Here is a 14,707-nt window from a genome sequence, read left to right as displayed (position 1 = left end):
ATTCTGATATTTTATAAATACATTTTTCATCACATAAAACAAATTCTTTTTAAACTCTAAACAAAATTTTAGAAAAACTTTCAAATTTAAAAAAATATTATTTTATTATTTTAAAATGCTCACAACCAAAAATAGCAATTTTAGGGTGTGACACCGTTGTCAAACAATCCGGCCGACCCATATAGAGTGCAATTTCTTTCTTCCTGAAAAGAATGCAGAAATTTTGTAATGTTGAACTTGATTAGTAGAGTGACAGGTGGGAAATTTTGTAAGGTAGCTGTAGTGCTGTACATTTGTACGATTTTGGATGATTCTTGGTTCTTCTCCCTTGGAACGACACTACGTACCCAGCAGCTGACGCAGTCTTCCAGCTAGCTGCAGAGCGCGACTGCTTCTTCGTCTTTGATCCAAACCCTCAACGTTTCTAACCAAAGTCAACAAAACGCGTGCACTTGTGTGGTGAGGACGATCGAGAAGCAAGCGCACGTATCCACGCATTTCACTCGCAATCGCTGACCACCGACCGGCGTCGGTGCATGCAGTTTGTAGTCGGCCGCCGTCCACGGTGATGGACTGACTGTACACAGATTCTCAGTGGTTTCTTATACTGGTGCAAGCGCACGGTGCAGCCAGCAAGCAGATTAAGCTAGCTTAGGATCAATATCTCGAGGTGATTGATGCCGCCGCCGCCGCTGGTCTCGCTCGCCGTCGTGGTCCTGCAGGCCGCCGTGCTGCTGCTCGCCGATGCAGCTGACCAGACGGGCGGGCTGCCCAACTGCGTGACAACCTGCGGCGACGTGGCCGTGCCGTACCCGTTCGGCGTCGGCACCGGCTGCTACCACTCTCCGGGGTTCAACCTCACCTGCGACACGACCCGCGACCCTCCGCGCCTTCTCCTCGGCGCCGACGGCACGTTCCAGCTGCTCAACATCTCCCTCGCCAACGCCACCGTGCGCGCAGCGCGCACCGGCAGCGTCAACTTCAGCTTCGTGGGCACGTCGTCCAGCTCCGTCAATGGCCGCGGCGAATGGCGAGGCCTCGGCAACGCCGGGCCGTACGCCCTGTCGGACGACGGCAATGAGCTCGTGATCGTCAGGGGGTGCGACGTGCTCGCCCAACTCACCGCCGGCGGCGGCAAGAGCAACGTCACCATCAGCGGGTGCGCGTCCTTCTGTCCCGGCACGGACACGGGCCGCACCACCCTGTCCGTAAGCGACGGCAGGTGCACCGGCGTCGGTTGCTGCGAGATGCCCATCAGCATCGGCCTCGCATCCTACGACGTGCAGCTCCGGCGGCTGGACCCGAGCCAGTCGCTGCCGCCGGACACCAACTGGCCGCCCCTGGTGCTCATCGCGGAGCGAGGGTGGCTTCAACAGGCCGCCGCCTCCACCAGGGGCGCCCCGCTCCCGGTCAACCTTGACGAGACGCCCGTGCCCGTTCTGCTCGGCTGGGCCATCGGCTCCGCCGCTCTCGGGCAAGACGGAACGCCGCCTAACGGTTCGACGTGCCCCGGGGACGCCGCACGCAGTGCGTGCAAGAGCGCCCAAAGCTCCTGCCGCAACGTCTCCACGGCCACGCGCAGCGGCTACGTGTGCGACTGCCAGAACGGGTACCATGGCAACCCGTACCTCACCGACGGATGCCAAGGTAACCACTTTAGTCTTAACCCCTTAATGCAAAGCTTAATTTGGACATACGAATGAAATTAAGCTTTGCTGGTTTCTGACTGATTTCCTCAAGATATCAACGAGTGCGAGCAGCCAGAGGAGAACGGGTGCTTCGGCGAGTGCATCAACATGGCGGGAACGTTCGAGTGCAGGTGCCCGCCAGGAACCCATGGCGACCACACCCAACGCCATGGATGCGTCAGATCTTCTTCTCCAAGTGAGCCATCACAACTGCAACTTTCTCTCTCCCTTTTTTCTTTCTTGGTGCAGCGACTGCAAGTCTGCACCTTTGAATGCACAAGAACAGCTGCAAGCTGCTTGAGAAAAATGACAACAATGTCTGTTCCTGAATTTTAATTTCAGGTTTAAGCATCGGCATAGGGGTTAGTAGTGGCGCAGGCCTTATGCTCCTGGTCCTCGTTGCAATCCTCATTACCCGAAAGCATAAACAGCTGAAGACTAAAAGGCTGAAACAAAAGTTCTTCAAGCAAAACCGTGGACAACTGTTGCAGCAATTGGTAGCTCAAAGGGCGGACATTGCGGAAAGGATGATCATACCATTGGAGGAGCTTGAGAAGGCGACAAACAACTTCGATAAAGCTCGTGAGCTTGGCGGCGGAGGGCATGGCACTGTGTACAAAGGAATTTTATCGGACCTCCATGTTGTTGCCATCAAGAAGTCAAAGATTGCTGTTCAAAGGGAGATCGATGAGTTCATAAACGAGGTTGCCATCCTCTCGCAAATAAACCACAGGAACATCGTCAAGCTCTTCGGATGTTGCCTTGAGACAGAAGTGCCTTTGCTCGTCTACGAGTTTGTATCCAATGGAACCCTGTACAGCCATCTTCATGTCACGGAGCCAAGATCACTGTCGTGGAACGATAGGCTCAGGATCGCGACGGAGACAGCCAAAGCTATCGCCTATCTTCATTCAGCTGCTTCAGTCCCTATAATCCACAGAGACATCAAATCTACCAATATACTTGTCGATGATGCTCTAACATCAAAGGTCTCAGACTTTGGAGCTTCAAGACACATCCCGGTCGATCGAACAGGGGTAACGACCAAGGTGCAAGGAACAATAGGATACATGGATCCTACTTACTATTACACAAGGCGGCTCACAGAGAAGAGTGATGTTTACAGCTTTGGAGTCGTTCTCGTCGAATTGCTTACTAGGAAGAAGCCATATTCGTATGTGTCCTCAGAGGACGAAGGTCTCGTTGCCCATTTCATCGGCCTTCTCGCGTTGGGTAGAATGGTTGAAATATTGGACTGGCAAGTTACAGAGGAGGGAGGGAAACAGGTTGAACAAGTCGCCGCGCTGGCAGCAACATGCGTGAAACTGAACCCAGACGAGCGACCGACCATGAGACAAGTGGAGATGGCACTCGAAAGCATTCAGGAAAAGGAGCGTGTTTTAGATAATGATGTGGCAGCGGAAATTGATATCAGAAGGAGATCTCCATCAGACCCTCAAGGAAGAAGAAGAAGAAGCGTGCAGGACATGACTAGGCAGTATAGCTTGGAAGAAGAGTTCTTGCTGTCCGCAAGGTACCCTCGGTAGTTTAAATATGTGTGTGTGTGAGAGAGAGAGAATGGAATAGATCACATCCCAGCCGCTACTTTACTTAATTGTGCTGATGTTGATGTACTCAATTTCATAATCACTGCCTAATGTTGTCGGTATACCTTCGTCTGTGCATCGCTTTCACACAAGAGTAAGTTTAAATTTACACGTAACAGCAACAAAGATACAATTTTTTTCCATGCAAAAAACGATACAATTTTGTTGACTCGATCGTAAGTTGACTAAAGAAGAAGGAAAAAGATCAATGTTCATGTCACATGAGTGGGTAGGAAGGGCGGATGGCGATGCCGCAGAGCCCCTCCGGCTTGCCGGCGACGTCCTTCCTCATCTTGATGTAGCCATGGTCGCCCCACCCATCGCCCCACGAGTTCTTCACGATCCAGTACCTGCCCGCGCCGGCCGGCTCCTGCCCGTACCCGACGACGGTGACGCCGTGGTTCAGCTTGGTCCCGCACGGTCCGTTGTACACGCCTTTCTTGTAGTGCTGGAAGTTGTCGCCGCCGGCCTCGATGGACACGGCCACCGGCTGCCCTGCCACCGCGTTCGCCAGCGACGCCTCGCTCCGGGTCGCCACGCGCCGGAACCCAGCGATGGTGACCGCGTTGTGGGAGAGCTTGCTGCGGTCGCACGTGCCAGTCTCGCCGGTGTACGGGTAGTCGTCCCGCGTGGTGATGCCGCCGTTGGAGGTGATCCACTGCAGCGCGCGGTAGCTGATGCCGCCGTCGCAGCCGTGGTCCAGCGTGTCGCAGTCCACCAGCTCCTGCTCCGACAGGGACACCAGCTTCCCCGTCCGGATCTGCTGGATCCCTTCCACCACCGCCACCGTCGAGAAGGCCCAGCACGACCCTGCACGCGAGGGTAATGAATTGAACCACATGAACTCAGGAGGCGAGGCAGGAGCACATGGAAGCATGTGGTTTGTAGAGTGACATGCATGTGTGTACAGACAGGACAGGTCACCAATAATTGTACGTACCACATCGGCCTTGGTTCTTCACCGCCGTCACTGCGCCGCTGGTCCGCCAGTCCACGCTCGCCGGCGCACCGGTGGACAGGTTCACGTACACCGGCAGCTGGCTCGCCGCGCCCCCGGTGGCGTCAACCGGCCCCGCGCGCGTGGTGATCATCGCGACGTCGTCCTCGTCGTCTGGCAGCGGCAGCGGCAGCTGCGCCGTGTACATGGCCATGAACTCCTGGTTGGTGAGGTCGGTGTAGGCCGTCTCGCCGAGCTCGTACGTGAGGCCGGCCGCCTCGGCCTCGCCGTTGGTGTCCTCGATGTACCGCACGTTGCGCGTGTACACCTGGAACCGGCGCCGCTCCTCCTCGGCCGTCGCGTAGGACTTGTTGTACTCTGCCTTCCACCGCTGGAACCGCTCCATCATCCCACCGTCACCCTTGTTACCCAAGTCGCCGGCCGAGCCGCCGTCGAGGGAGACGACCACGACGACGAGGAGGAGGACGCATGGCAGGAAGCGTATGGAGACGGAGGAGGCCGCCATTGATGATCAGAACGCATGGAAAATGTGTGGTTCACTGACGAGGACGCATTGAGAAGGATACATATTACTTGGCCCGGTCCGGTCGTTTACGATTATAAAAGGATCAGACAAATGGTTGGGAGGACGTGTGGTGCTTCGCTGCTGGACAGGATTATGATTGGAGAGGGGATGGACAACTTGCAGTAGCAGCCACAGTGATGAAGAGGAGAGAAATGAACCAGCTGTGGCTGCACAGTGCAGCGGAAAAAGAAGTGAACAACCTGAAACATATACAACACGTTCTGAATAACCTGCAAATCAGGGCACTACCTGAAAATCTGAACAACACACACACGGCTTGCAAATGCCAACTTCTCGGTCCACAGAAAAGCACTGTAGAGCTTAAAAACATGAAACATCTCTACTTATCTCCTTCCCTGGCTTCCAAAAGATGTCTTTTGGGTTCCAAAGGATGAGACAAATGGTTGGGAGGATTATGATTGGAGAGGGGATGGGCAACTTGCATTAGCAGCCACAGTGATGAAGAGGAGAGAAATGAAGCTGCCCATGCAAGGCAAGCTACCACCAAGCTGCTGCTGTTGCTGCATCACCCATCTCATAATCCCCGATCCACCAATTTTTCAAGAATTTTTAGTGGAGATTCGGACCAGGGGTGGCGCATTTCTCTTTTTTTGGTCCTCCTTGTTCCGAACTCATTTCGGACTGAAATTTCGCAGGATGCTTTTCAACTGTTGCGTCCATCTCCACCGATTCTTGTAGGATTTTTTGCGGTGATTTTGGATGGCAGGAGAGGGGAGTAATTTGGAAGCGTGGCCTGGGTCTGAAACTCCGACCCTGCTGTGGCTGTGCAGGGCAGCGGGAAAAGAAGTGAACAACCTGAAACATATCAGCCCGCTGCATTTAGATTGAAAGTCTGCGCCCGCGATCGAAGTCATTGACGGAGCTGCGACCGGCCGCGGTGGTGACCTCGCCATCAGCTACTCCGGGAAGGTATTGCGAGTCGTCGTCGTCTCGTTGAGCTCGCGCTGCAGTCCACGCGTAGTACATATCTGCACCCCGACGCCGTTTATTGGCCATATGATTTCTGAATAACAATTACTTCACTGTCTGACAATTTCAAATTGAATTCTGAAGAAGCTTAGAAACATACGCAGCAGATCGCATTTCTGAACAATCTGAAATAAACCTGGGCACATATACTGTAAAATTACTCTGGGTTTTAACAACCAAATACTGTACGTATATGCTGTACAATTCTTTCGACGAAGACACCCTCCTAGGCTATGAACAAACACCGGCTTCTCATGAATAGTTCTGAGGCTGAAAATCTCATCTACTTGCATTTACTTTCCGCTTACACATAGAAGACTTGCCCAACATTCAGTAGACTCTCATGGGGAACATTGAAGATGGCACTGTTCTCCCTACAGATCTTCCTGAGGAAAGCATACAGGTAATTGATGGCAATCTTCTTGACAAACCCTGAATCTCTACGAGCCCTGATGATTGTGTTCCCGAGGATATGCACCACCCCAGTGTCCCTGCACGCGTTCATGAACTCGATCTCGTCGCCTACGGTCTGGAACGTCTGTCCCGATGACATTACCTGGCTGTTCCCCGTATGATTTGGAGATTGCACCTGTATAATAGAGTCATGGGATGTGTAGCTGAGCTCCATGTTTGAACTGGTGCTGATGCCGTTGCTTCTCAGATTGGCGTTGCTTGCCTGGTTCAGCTCACGGGTGCTGTACTCATCAGAGTCTGTGTACTCTTCCATCATACTCTCCAGCCGGACAAAGAGCAGCAGGCTGTTGAAGAGCATATGCTCGAAGTCGTCGTCCTTCTTGTGGATGTCCTTGTAGCCATACCGTGCCACACAACGAAACATGTGAAAGTTCTTGGGACCGATTCGCTTCACAAGGAACCTTTCATCTGGTAGCACAGTGTAGACAGGAAGGTACTTGACGCATACAAAGACCAGAGTGGAGTGGATCGCTGGGAGGTTGGTGATGAAGTGCGAGAAGATGTGAGGAACACCACTCGCTAGCTCTGTGTACACCAGGCCTACGCCAGGGACTCTGACCAGACCAAGACTTGGACCAAGGCCTAGGATCCATGCCATGGACACCTTGCTGTGCATCTCAAATTCATAGCGCTTGAGTGTACCATAGTGCCATACATACATGATGATGAGGAAGGCGGCAGCGAACACAAGCGGAACCCAGCCACCCTGATCGATCTTCCGCATGACAGCAGAGAAGTATGGAATTTCAACAGCCAATGACAATGAAGTGAAAAGGATGACCAAGGCCCAGTGGCTGCGCCACACTAGCAGCATTATGGGGATCATAAGAAATGTTGTCACAAGCATAACCATTATCACAGCAGTACCTGTTCAGACAACATTCATGTTAGCAACAGAGCCAGAACGTGAGTTGCTATCATGAAATTTCTAGACAGAGTCAGATACGGGGAAGATTTTACCATATGCATTTGCTATCTGACTTTGGTTTTTAAATCCAGCCGTAACAGCTATGCAGAAAACCATAAGGATCCAATTGATATCAGGGCTGTATATCTGGCCGAGATACTTCTTGGAGGTATGAATAATCTTCACTCTGGGAAAGCATCCTAGAGCAAGTGCTTGCTTGATAATTGAATATGTCGCAGATATAGTCGCCTGACTAGCAACTATTGCAGCAGTTGTTGCAACAACAAATGCCGGCCAAAGTACACTCTCTGCGTCAAATAATCACATCAACATGTATTCAGAAAGATATGGTATTGAGAAGTCCCTCTGTCTGATAGTACCTGGAAGGGAATAATAGAAGGCATGGGAGACTTGATGTTTGTTCTGAGCTATGTAGGCAGCTTGACCAGTGTATTGCAAAAGAAGGCATGGGAACACAACCGTAGTGAAAGCAATCTGGAATTCGAAGCAAGATGTCGTCAGCAAGCAAGAAAATGGATTAATTTCTGTACTCATGTGAAAACTGCTGTTAAAAATGTAGATCACCCTCTAAAAAGTTCCATGGAATCCATGCCCCTTAGTTCTTATCAGAAATGCACAGCTGATAACAGTGACAGCCAACAAAGGGTACCTGAATAGCTTGTACAGGGAAAAATGAAAGGTCAGCAAATAGTGCTTCTGTACCTGCAGCATGAGCCAAAAATTCAGATCTGGTAATTTCCATTTTACAAACGATAAGGCACATTATGAAACCCGGAAGAAGTTTCACACCTGTAACGCTGAGCATAATTCCTCCTAAAGAAGCCCAGCTACTCTTCCCTCGCTTAAAGTACCGATATACATAGACAGGATTGTACGCCTTCAGAACTGATTGATCGTATTTGGAAATGTTTACAGCCCCCAGGATTCCAATGAGTATGAACCAAACGAATACTATTGGCGCAAAAAGCCAGCTGACTTTATCAGTACCATAGTGTTGCATGCTGAATAATCCAATCAATATCACCACAGAGACGATTACAACCACATCTGATATGGAGAAAAAAATGCAAGAGTTCAGCCATCCACAAATTGGTCTCAGTATCATGATCACACCATACCAAATGAAATTAACCCGTGTACCACATTACCGCTACAAAGATTATAGAATGAAATGCAATTTTCCAAATCACAGTTAACATGCTAATATTATTATTTGAATAGACTCTGAAGAAGATTATCATTTTACCAGACAGAACAGCATGGCAAATTATTTGATGTTGTTATCCACAGTTCTAGTTAAACTAATGGCGATGAAAAAATTAACATTGTCCTCTGAAGTGTAATAACAGTTAGATATATGAAAGAACAAGGCAGAAGCTAATAAAAGCATAAAAAAAAATACTACAAATTGCAGAAAGAACTGCAAATTTTTACCATTCCTCATTTTAGGCTCTTCCACTTGTATTCCTCCAGTTGCAGAAAGAACTGCAAATTGCAAGGCAAGCTTAAGATCATTCCACTTGAGAAAAAGTGAAATAACAAGCATCACAAAAGAGATATATAGAACAGTTAGAGGGGTGGAGGACACTATATACTAGTTTTTCCTGGTCCAATATTGCGAGCTGATCATCTTAGCGCTAGCAAGACTGAAGTGGGGCAATGCAATAGCAATCGAGGGTAAAACAGGTCATCACCACGGCATAAGTTTCTTTCCCATCTTAAAGAATGAAAACAGTTATAAATTTAAATTCATGTGGTCATGTGGTCGTGGGACATTACCTAATTTCTAAAAATGTGTACGTTATAAGTCAAGGAACTGTTAGCTTGGATTTCTTGGAGGATGTTTTCAGTAACCAAATGATTTCATTTAATACTGATCTTCAGTAAGCCAAGGATAGAATTTTGTGAACGAACATGCTGTTAACCAGTTCAGATCAAACTAGAAGTTCTAATCTAAGTCCTCATAATAGAATTAATTTGATAAAGTCTGGTACTAAATCAATGATAAAACATAGAGATACCCACCTGATATGGCAGGAGTGAGGATTCCATCTCCAACTGCCATGCAAGTGCCAAAAAGAACAAGAATAAGAATTATATTTTTTCTGAATTGATGTCCTTCTAACCATCTTTTGATCTTTGCAGCAAGAGATTTATCATCGTATGTGTGGCAGCTGTATGTTGTTAATTCTTCATCGGTTCTATGCTGATTGGGAATAGTATTTATCTTAGCATGTCGACAAAGCAGTGAATAAAGAGCAAATGTTCCACCTGGCATTACAATAAACCTCTATCATGTTGATATTCAGAGCACATAATTGACTGTGAAATGTACACCAGTGTGCCATACTAATATGCTGACTATTTATCAAGTACTGAGTATGATAGAATGCTGTAACGCACAAAACTTTGTGTCCCATACGAGGCAATTCGACAGATAAATGTGATGCAACTTACCAAATGACTGCAAACACATATCGGAAGGCTTTTTGACGAAATATTTGCTTAAATACAGAGACAAATAATTTCTTTCAGGGGTGCTAAACATCAGTTTACTTTGGAAATTTCAGAATGATAATGCTTGTCTGTTAGGAGTATAATGCATTCAGAGCTGAATCAATGAAATGCTTAAATGACTGTATTATCACATGGCATGCATGAAAACAAACTGCAGAAGACATATTAATGAGCACTTTGAGCAAATAAAGGAAACAAGGAGGAAGTGTAAAACAACATTATTCTGCTGTCAGCCTATTTTTTTTTTGCAACAGTAGCTGAAGCAACTTTCAGGTCTCAAAGTGAAAGCTAGTCATTTAAGAAGATCATTTGCTTCTTTCCTTGGGAAGAAACTGACTAGAATTTGCTTGATATGGTCATATCCTAAGTGCCTAACACAAAGTGCCTTTGTATTGCAATCTTCAAATGACTAAAGAACAAATTATAGATTGGTGTTATAGTGTACTGCATCATTTGAACAAGCTCGAAAGATCACCTTATACAGTCTGATCAATGATAACAGAAGCGAAACTTTCAAGGAAGCAAGAGTGCAAGAATTATTACCTTGGCCATTATCGTTTGCCCTCAAGACAATGAAGACATATTTAACAAGTGGAATCAGAGTAAGGGAGTAAATAATAAGCGAGAGTGCTCCAATAACTTGTTCCGTGTCTTCTATTTCATGAGGAAAGATGTTGTAGAAAACATATAGAGGCGACGTGCCTAAATCTCCAAACACCACACCAAGGCTTTGGAAAGCTAGTTGTAACAGTAAAATTGTTGGGTAGGTCTGCACAAGCAAAGGGGAAACAAGAGGAAAATAAAATTTACTGAACATTCATTGGCAAATCAGTTACAGAGATACTCATAATCAGTACACGGAACCACTCTGCGTCTACGGTAGCATATCAGAATTTGGATAGTGAAAGGACGAAAGGACCTTCGGTCAAGTGATAATCACCTTTTCCCTATACATATTCCTCAATCTCCCGGCTTCTGCATCCATGGGCTGATCGAGATTCCTTTCCAGCTCCCACATTGCCCCCCTACCGGTATGCTCATTAGTTGAGTTGGTAGTCTCCATGAGCTCGGACAATCAGCAGCAGCACAGTCTTACCGCCTGCAGGCATCAAGAATATATTAGTCGAATTGCTCTTTCCAAAGCTACCAAAAACACAAAGTAGAAACCTAAGCTCAATTGGAAGGCATAGCAAGGCCCATTTTTAACAGTATCAATATCATTTTTTCTTAAACATTAGAATCAGCAACCATACGCGAAGCCACCCGAAGAACAAACTTGATTCCCAGTTTCAAACATGAGCACAAGATTTCCAATGATATAGGACGGTGAAGCCGGAGTAAAGGAGCATCCAATAAAAACTTTTGAGCATACATAATTTCAGATTCACAAACTAACTTAAAAACAAAAAAAAGGATCAAATTTTGATACCCTTTCCGCTGTGTCTACCAACAATGGAAGAAACAAGCAGTTGCTAACCTTAAAAAAATCAGAACAAAACTCCAAGGAATCCCGGGCTTCCAGACTCAAGAGCACGCCAAGATCAAAACTTGAGCCGATTCGCGCGCCCCGAACACCAATCTAAGCAGCCGATGACGACCCTCCGAGGCTCCGAAACCATTCCAAGGCCGAATTTTAACCGCAGCCTCCAATTCCTATTCACCTCTAAGATTCGCGGGACCGGGGAGAGAAGAGAAGCCGCTGCCCTACGGGACCATCAAGAAGAACAACGGACTCACGCACACGGGCCACACGTGGAGAGGGGCTGCCTGCCTGCCTCGTGGCGAGGAGGAAGATGCTGAGAAAAAGATTCGCGTGAGATCAGCAGTTCGGAGGGGGATGGATGTGCGCTGGTGGGGGGAAAGGGTAGGATTTTCTAGGAGAATAATTGACGATTTTTTTGGTCCGATAGCAACTAGCAAGCAGATTGATGTAAACGGTGAGGAATGGAGATAATTGTTGGGACTGGTTGCAATTCTGTGTCCCCGTTGGACTCAATAATTGAGAGCAACAACAACAATAAGCTAATGGCAGGTGCTCTCTCGTAAAGTCAATTCATAAGGCGGCGTGCAGAAACTAGAATGACACGCTAGTAAAGCACAATTACTCTCTTGAAAATGACAGACAAGCTAAATGTAGGATGAAAATAACCACCAGCATGTTCTAGGTTGTAACAGTAATTGGCGAACCTGATCGCAAGTTTCATCTTGACAGAGAAGCTGCTCCCAACATTTTTCACAGAAGAGGAAAAGGAGAAACCTAACCAAACCAAAAATTGGCTTGAGCAACAGCAAGACAGCAACGCAAACCGAAGTGCCTAACTCCACTTGGGCAACGCATTCATGCGTATCTTTAGCTCGACTCTAACAGTATGTAGAATGGGTTGTTTATAAGAGGTGTTTATGAAAAAAAATTAGATATTTTTTCTCAACTATAGTAATATATGTGCTTATTTAAATATTGCTATTTATATTAGTGCTAACAAGATAGTTACTTATATTTAAATACATGTTATCTTTATTTACATTAAAAATTATAATTTTTATATAGATATTTAATATATTTTTTAAAACAATTTTTTTGAGAAATTTCCTTAAACAACTGGTCATAAGCACCTCGCAACTAAGTAGTATTGTGATCTTTTTTATTTTAACTTTTTTAAATTAATATTTTATTAACAGTATATGGAGAACTAAATTTTCAATAATAATCCCTTTTGTCACATCAAAGTCTTTTGCGTGACTCCTAACTTGATCATACCAATATATATGATATGACTAATTTAACCATATTTGCGTCCACCACTGTATCTTTACACACAGGCCGATGTCAATAGAACAGTACCATCAGATGAACAGTATCAGATATATTCTAATTTTTCTATTTTTCTCTTTCTCTATTTAGATAGTGGGGTTGCCGTACTCTAAAATTCACGAAACTTTTTTTCTAGTTCCTATAATTCATGATGAATCCGTTTGAAAAGTATTCACCTCAATAACATGTGTAGGTTTCAAAATAAAAAACTCTAAAAAAGACTACTTTTAGAACTTCTAACAATTTTGAAGGCCTCAAATAAATTCTTAAAAATCTTTAAAAATTCACTAATATTCTTCTTCATGCTACGTAATAATTTTTAAAATTATTTCTGACGCTAGGTTACTTGATAAAAAAGTAAGTTCATTTACAATACTCCATTTATATGCATTTTTATCATTTCATACTATTTAGCCTTGTAAACACTCTCTAAATAATTAGCAAATTTGTTAAATTTTTCTCCAAATTTTTCCAAAGCTTAATACAACATGCAGGTCCTGTTTGCAAACATTCACGTCCAATAGAGTCGTAGAATTTGAATTATTCAATTTCGAATGTTGGTATCTGTTATAATTTGTACTATAACAGTAATACTTAGGTGACTTGGGGAGAAAAAGAATTGTCATTTGTGGTCTAAATCTTACCAAAATTGTTGTATGTACAATTCAGAAAATGTTTTAGCTGAAATACACACGAGATTTTTAGAAAGACTAATATACTTTAAATTGCACATGTTCAAATATGGCTAAGTGTTAAGGCTACCCACAGCCCGAGACTACAAGGTGAATTAAGGATTTTGAAATGTATATTTAAATTAGTAAATATAACATTAATATTCTTAGGTTTAAACCATAAGATATGTTCATCAAGAATACACAATTTATGTTACATTGAACGAAACAGTTGTAACCATTATCTATTATTTGCACAATTCATTGCCAACTTTCGACAAAATTAAAAATTATTTACTAATTTAATTGTACATTTAAAATCCCTAATTCACCTTGTAGTCACGGGCTGTGGATAGCCTTAACACTTAGCCATATTTGAACATGTGCAATTTAAAGTGTATTAGTCTTTCTAAAAATCATATGTATGATTTAGCTTTAATTTAGAAAATTACTTTCAACCACAAAATCACATTTTCCCGATAATAAGTTATTCAGAACTTGAATCAGAAAAAGTTCTACCAAACATCTCCTCTCTCTCAACTTTCGCTCTCTCTCTCCTCCATTGAAGAGTTGAGTACTCGTAGCACTATCACGATCAGGGCGACCAGCTCAGCACATTAAGGACTGGACAGCATGTGATTGTCCAGTTGAGTTGATACCACTATCCTGCATTCCTACAACCACCGTTGTTTGGTTCAGTTCTTTGCGGTTGAAGGGCACATGGTCGTTCCCATTCTTGCACGCCACTGGGGATTTTCTTTCATTATGCATGTCGTCTGAAGGTCAATTAAGTATCTATCAAATCTGTGGATTTATATATTTACCAACAACGTACATTCTGTGTTTAGATGAAAATTCGGGTGATGCTTCTGGTCAACGGATTTGCTGCGAGATTGAGTTGTAAAAGAAAAAGGGTTGTCAGTTGTGTGTCAGTAATACTAGGGGCCGTATATTGCCTTCAACTTATTTGTGTACTGTAACTTAGGGCCCTCCATTAAAATAGTAATGAAAACGCCGATGGTTGCCAAGTTTTAGTTACCAAAATTTAGCAGCATTCTAATTAGATTTGGCATGCATTACCTGCCGAAGTACTTTTTGGCACCGTTCCATTGCTTGTTACCATGCCGGGACGTCTTTCCAAAAACTAATCTTTGCCCAATCTTTGAACTACCAAAATCTATCAATATCACCAAATTGTTAGCGAAGTTTGCCATGAAATTAAAGAGCTACTAAAACTAAACATGTCAACTAAAGATCATACCGGTTGCGATCGACAACGAAGTTGCACACACCTAGCCTGGTTAGGGGCTAGTTGCGGTGAGATTTCTGCCTCTTTGGAGCTACACCTCACTTCATGACGAGCAGCTCTTATATTAACTCAGGTTAAAAAAAAGCTAACATGAAAACACTTTTTTTTTCTTCTGTAGATCGTATCTTAAGATGATCTTTAAAATTGGTTTCATTTCATTTATTAATTTCTTACAAAGTTCACAAGCA

The 14,707-nt window shown here is 44.9% G+C and overlaps 3 protein-coding genes across 3 annotated transcripts; 1 reads left to right on the top strand and 2 right to left on the bottom strand.

Annotated features, from left to right (window-relative positions):
- The first annotated feature begins 480 nt into the window (after positions 1–480).
- On the top strand, positions 481–3,421 carry LOC133901696 (wall-associated receptor kinase 3-like). Its single transcript, XM_062343148.1, has 3 exons — positions 481–1,647; positions 1,741–1,884; positions 2,031–3,421. Exons 1-3 carry the CDS (start codon positions 678–680, stop codon positions 3,233–3,235), a joined length of 2,319 nt encoding a protein of 772 aa, XP_062199132.1. The 5' UTR covers positions 481–677; the 3' UTR covers positions 3,236–3,421.
- Positions 3,378–4,988, bottom strand: LOC133901697 (ervatamin-B-like). Its single transcript, XM_062343149.1, has 2 exons — positions 4,236–4,988; positions 3,378–4,105 (listed from the first exon to the last, which is right to left on the bottom strand). The coding sequence occupies exons 1-2, from the start codon at positions 4,756–4,758 to the stop codon at positions 3,513–3,515; spliced, it is 1,116 nt and encodes a 371-aa protein (XP_062199133.1). The 5' UTR covers positions 4,759–4,988; the 3' UTR covers positions 3,378–3,512.
- Positions 4,989–5,934: 946 nt separating this feature from the next.
- On the bottom strand, positions 5,935–11,713 carry LOC133901695 (potassium transporter 18). The gene is made up of 10 exons (XM_062343146.1): positions 11,205–11,713; positions 10,668–10,826; positions 10,271–10,496; positions 9,236–9,481; positions 8,645–8,695; positions 8,000–8,257; positions 7,860–7,912; positions 7,570–7,684; positions 7,243–7,497; positions 5,935–7,149 (listed from the first exon to the last, which is right to left on the bottom strand). Exons 2-10 carry the CDS (start codon positions 10,788–10,790, stop codon positions 6,113–6,115), a joined length of 2,364 nt encoding a protein of 787 aa, XP_062199130.1. The 5' UTR covers positions 10,791–10,826; positions 11,205–11,713; the 3' UTR covers positions 5,935–6,112.
- Positions 11,714–14,707: the final 2,994 nt, after the last annotated feature.

This window comes from Phragmites australis, chromosome 20 (genome assembly GCF_958298935.1).
Source record: "Phragmites australis chromosome 20, lpPhrAust1.1, whole genome shotgun sequence".
Classification (NCBI taxonomy): domain Eukaryota; kingdom Viridiplantae; phylum Streptophyta; class Magnoliopsida; order Poales; family Poaceae; genus Phragmites; species Phragmites australis.
The sequence above is the reverse complement of the archived record's forward strand: the minus strand, read 5'-3'. Positions and strand labels throughout refer to the sequence as shown.

What these genes read in the sequence shown, in the direction of transcription:
- LOC133901695 (XM_062343146.1), bottom strand. Translation starts at nt 10,790, where the DNA reads ATGGAGACTACCAACTCAACTAATGAGCATACCGGTAGGGGGGCAATG. An exon ending in CCTCACTCCTGCCATATCAG is followed by an intron (nt 8,696 to 9,235) that starts GTGGGTATCTCT and finishes TGCAATTTGCAG; the next exon opens with TTCTTTCTGCAACTGGAGGA. An exon ending in TCAGATAGCAAATGCATATG is followed by an intron (nt 7,150 to 7,242) that starts GTAAAATCTTCC and finishes TTGTCTGAACAG; the next exon opens with GTACTGCTGTGATAATGGTT.
- LOC133901697 (XM_062343149.1), bottom strand. Translation starts at nt 4,758, where the DNA reads ATGGCGGCCTCCTCCGTCTCCATACGCTTCCTGCCATGCGTCCTCCTC. An exon ending in GAAGAACCAAGGCCGATGTG is followed by an intron (nt 4,106 to 4,235) that starts GTACGTACAATT and finishes CCTCGCGTGCAG; the next exon opens with GGTCGTGCTGGGCCTTCTCG.
- LOC133901696 (XM_062343148.1), top strand. Translation starts at nt 678, where the DNA reads ATGCCGCCGCCGCCGCTGGTCTCGCTCGCCGTCGTGGTCCTGCAGGCC. An exon ending in CCTCACCGACGGATGCCAAG is followed by an intron (nt 1,648 to 1,740) that starts GTAACCACTTTA and finishes GATTTCCTCAAG; the next exon opens with ATATCAACGAGTGCGAGCAG. An exon ending in CGTCAGATCTTCTTCTCCAA is followed by an intron (nt 1,885 to 2,030) that starts GTGAGCCATCAC and finishes TTTTAATTTCAG; the next exon opens with GTTTAAGCATCGGCATAGGG.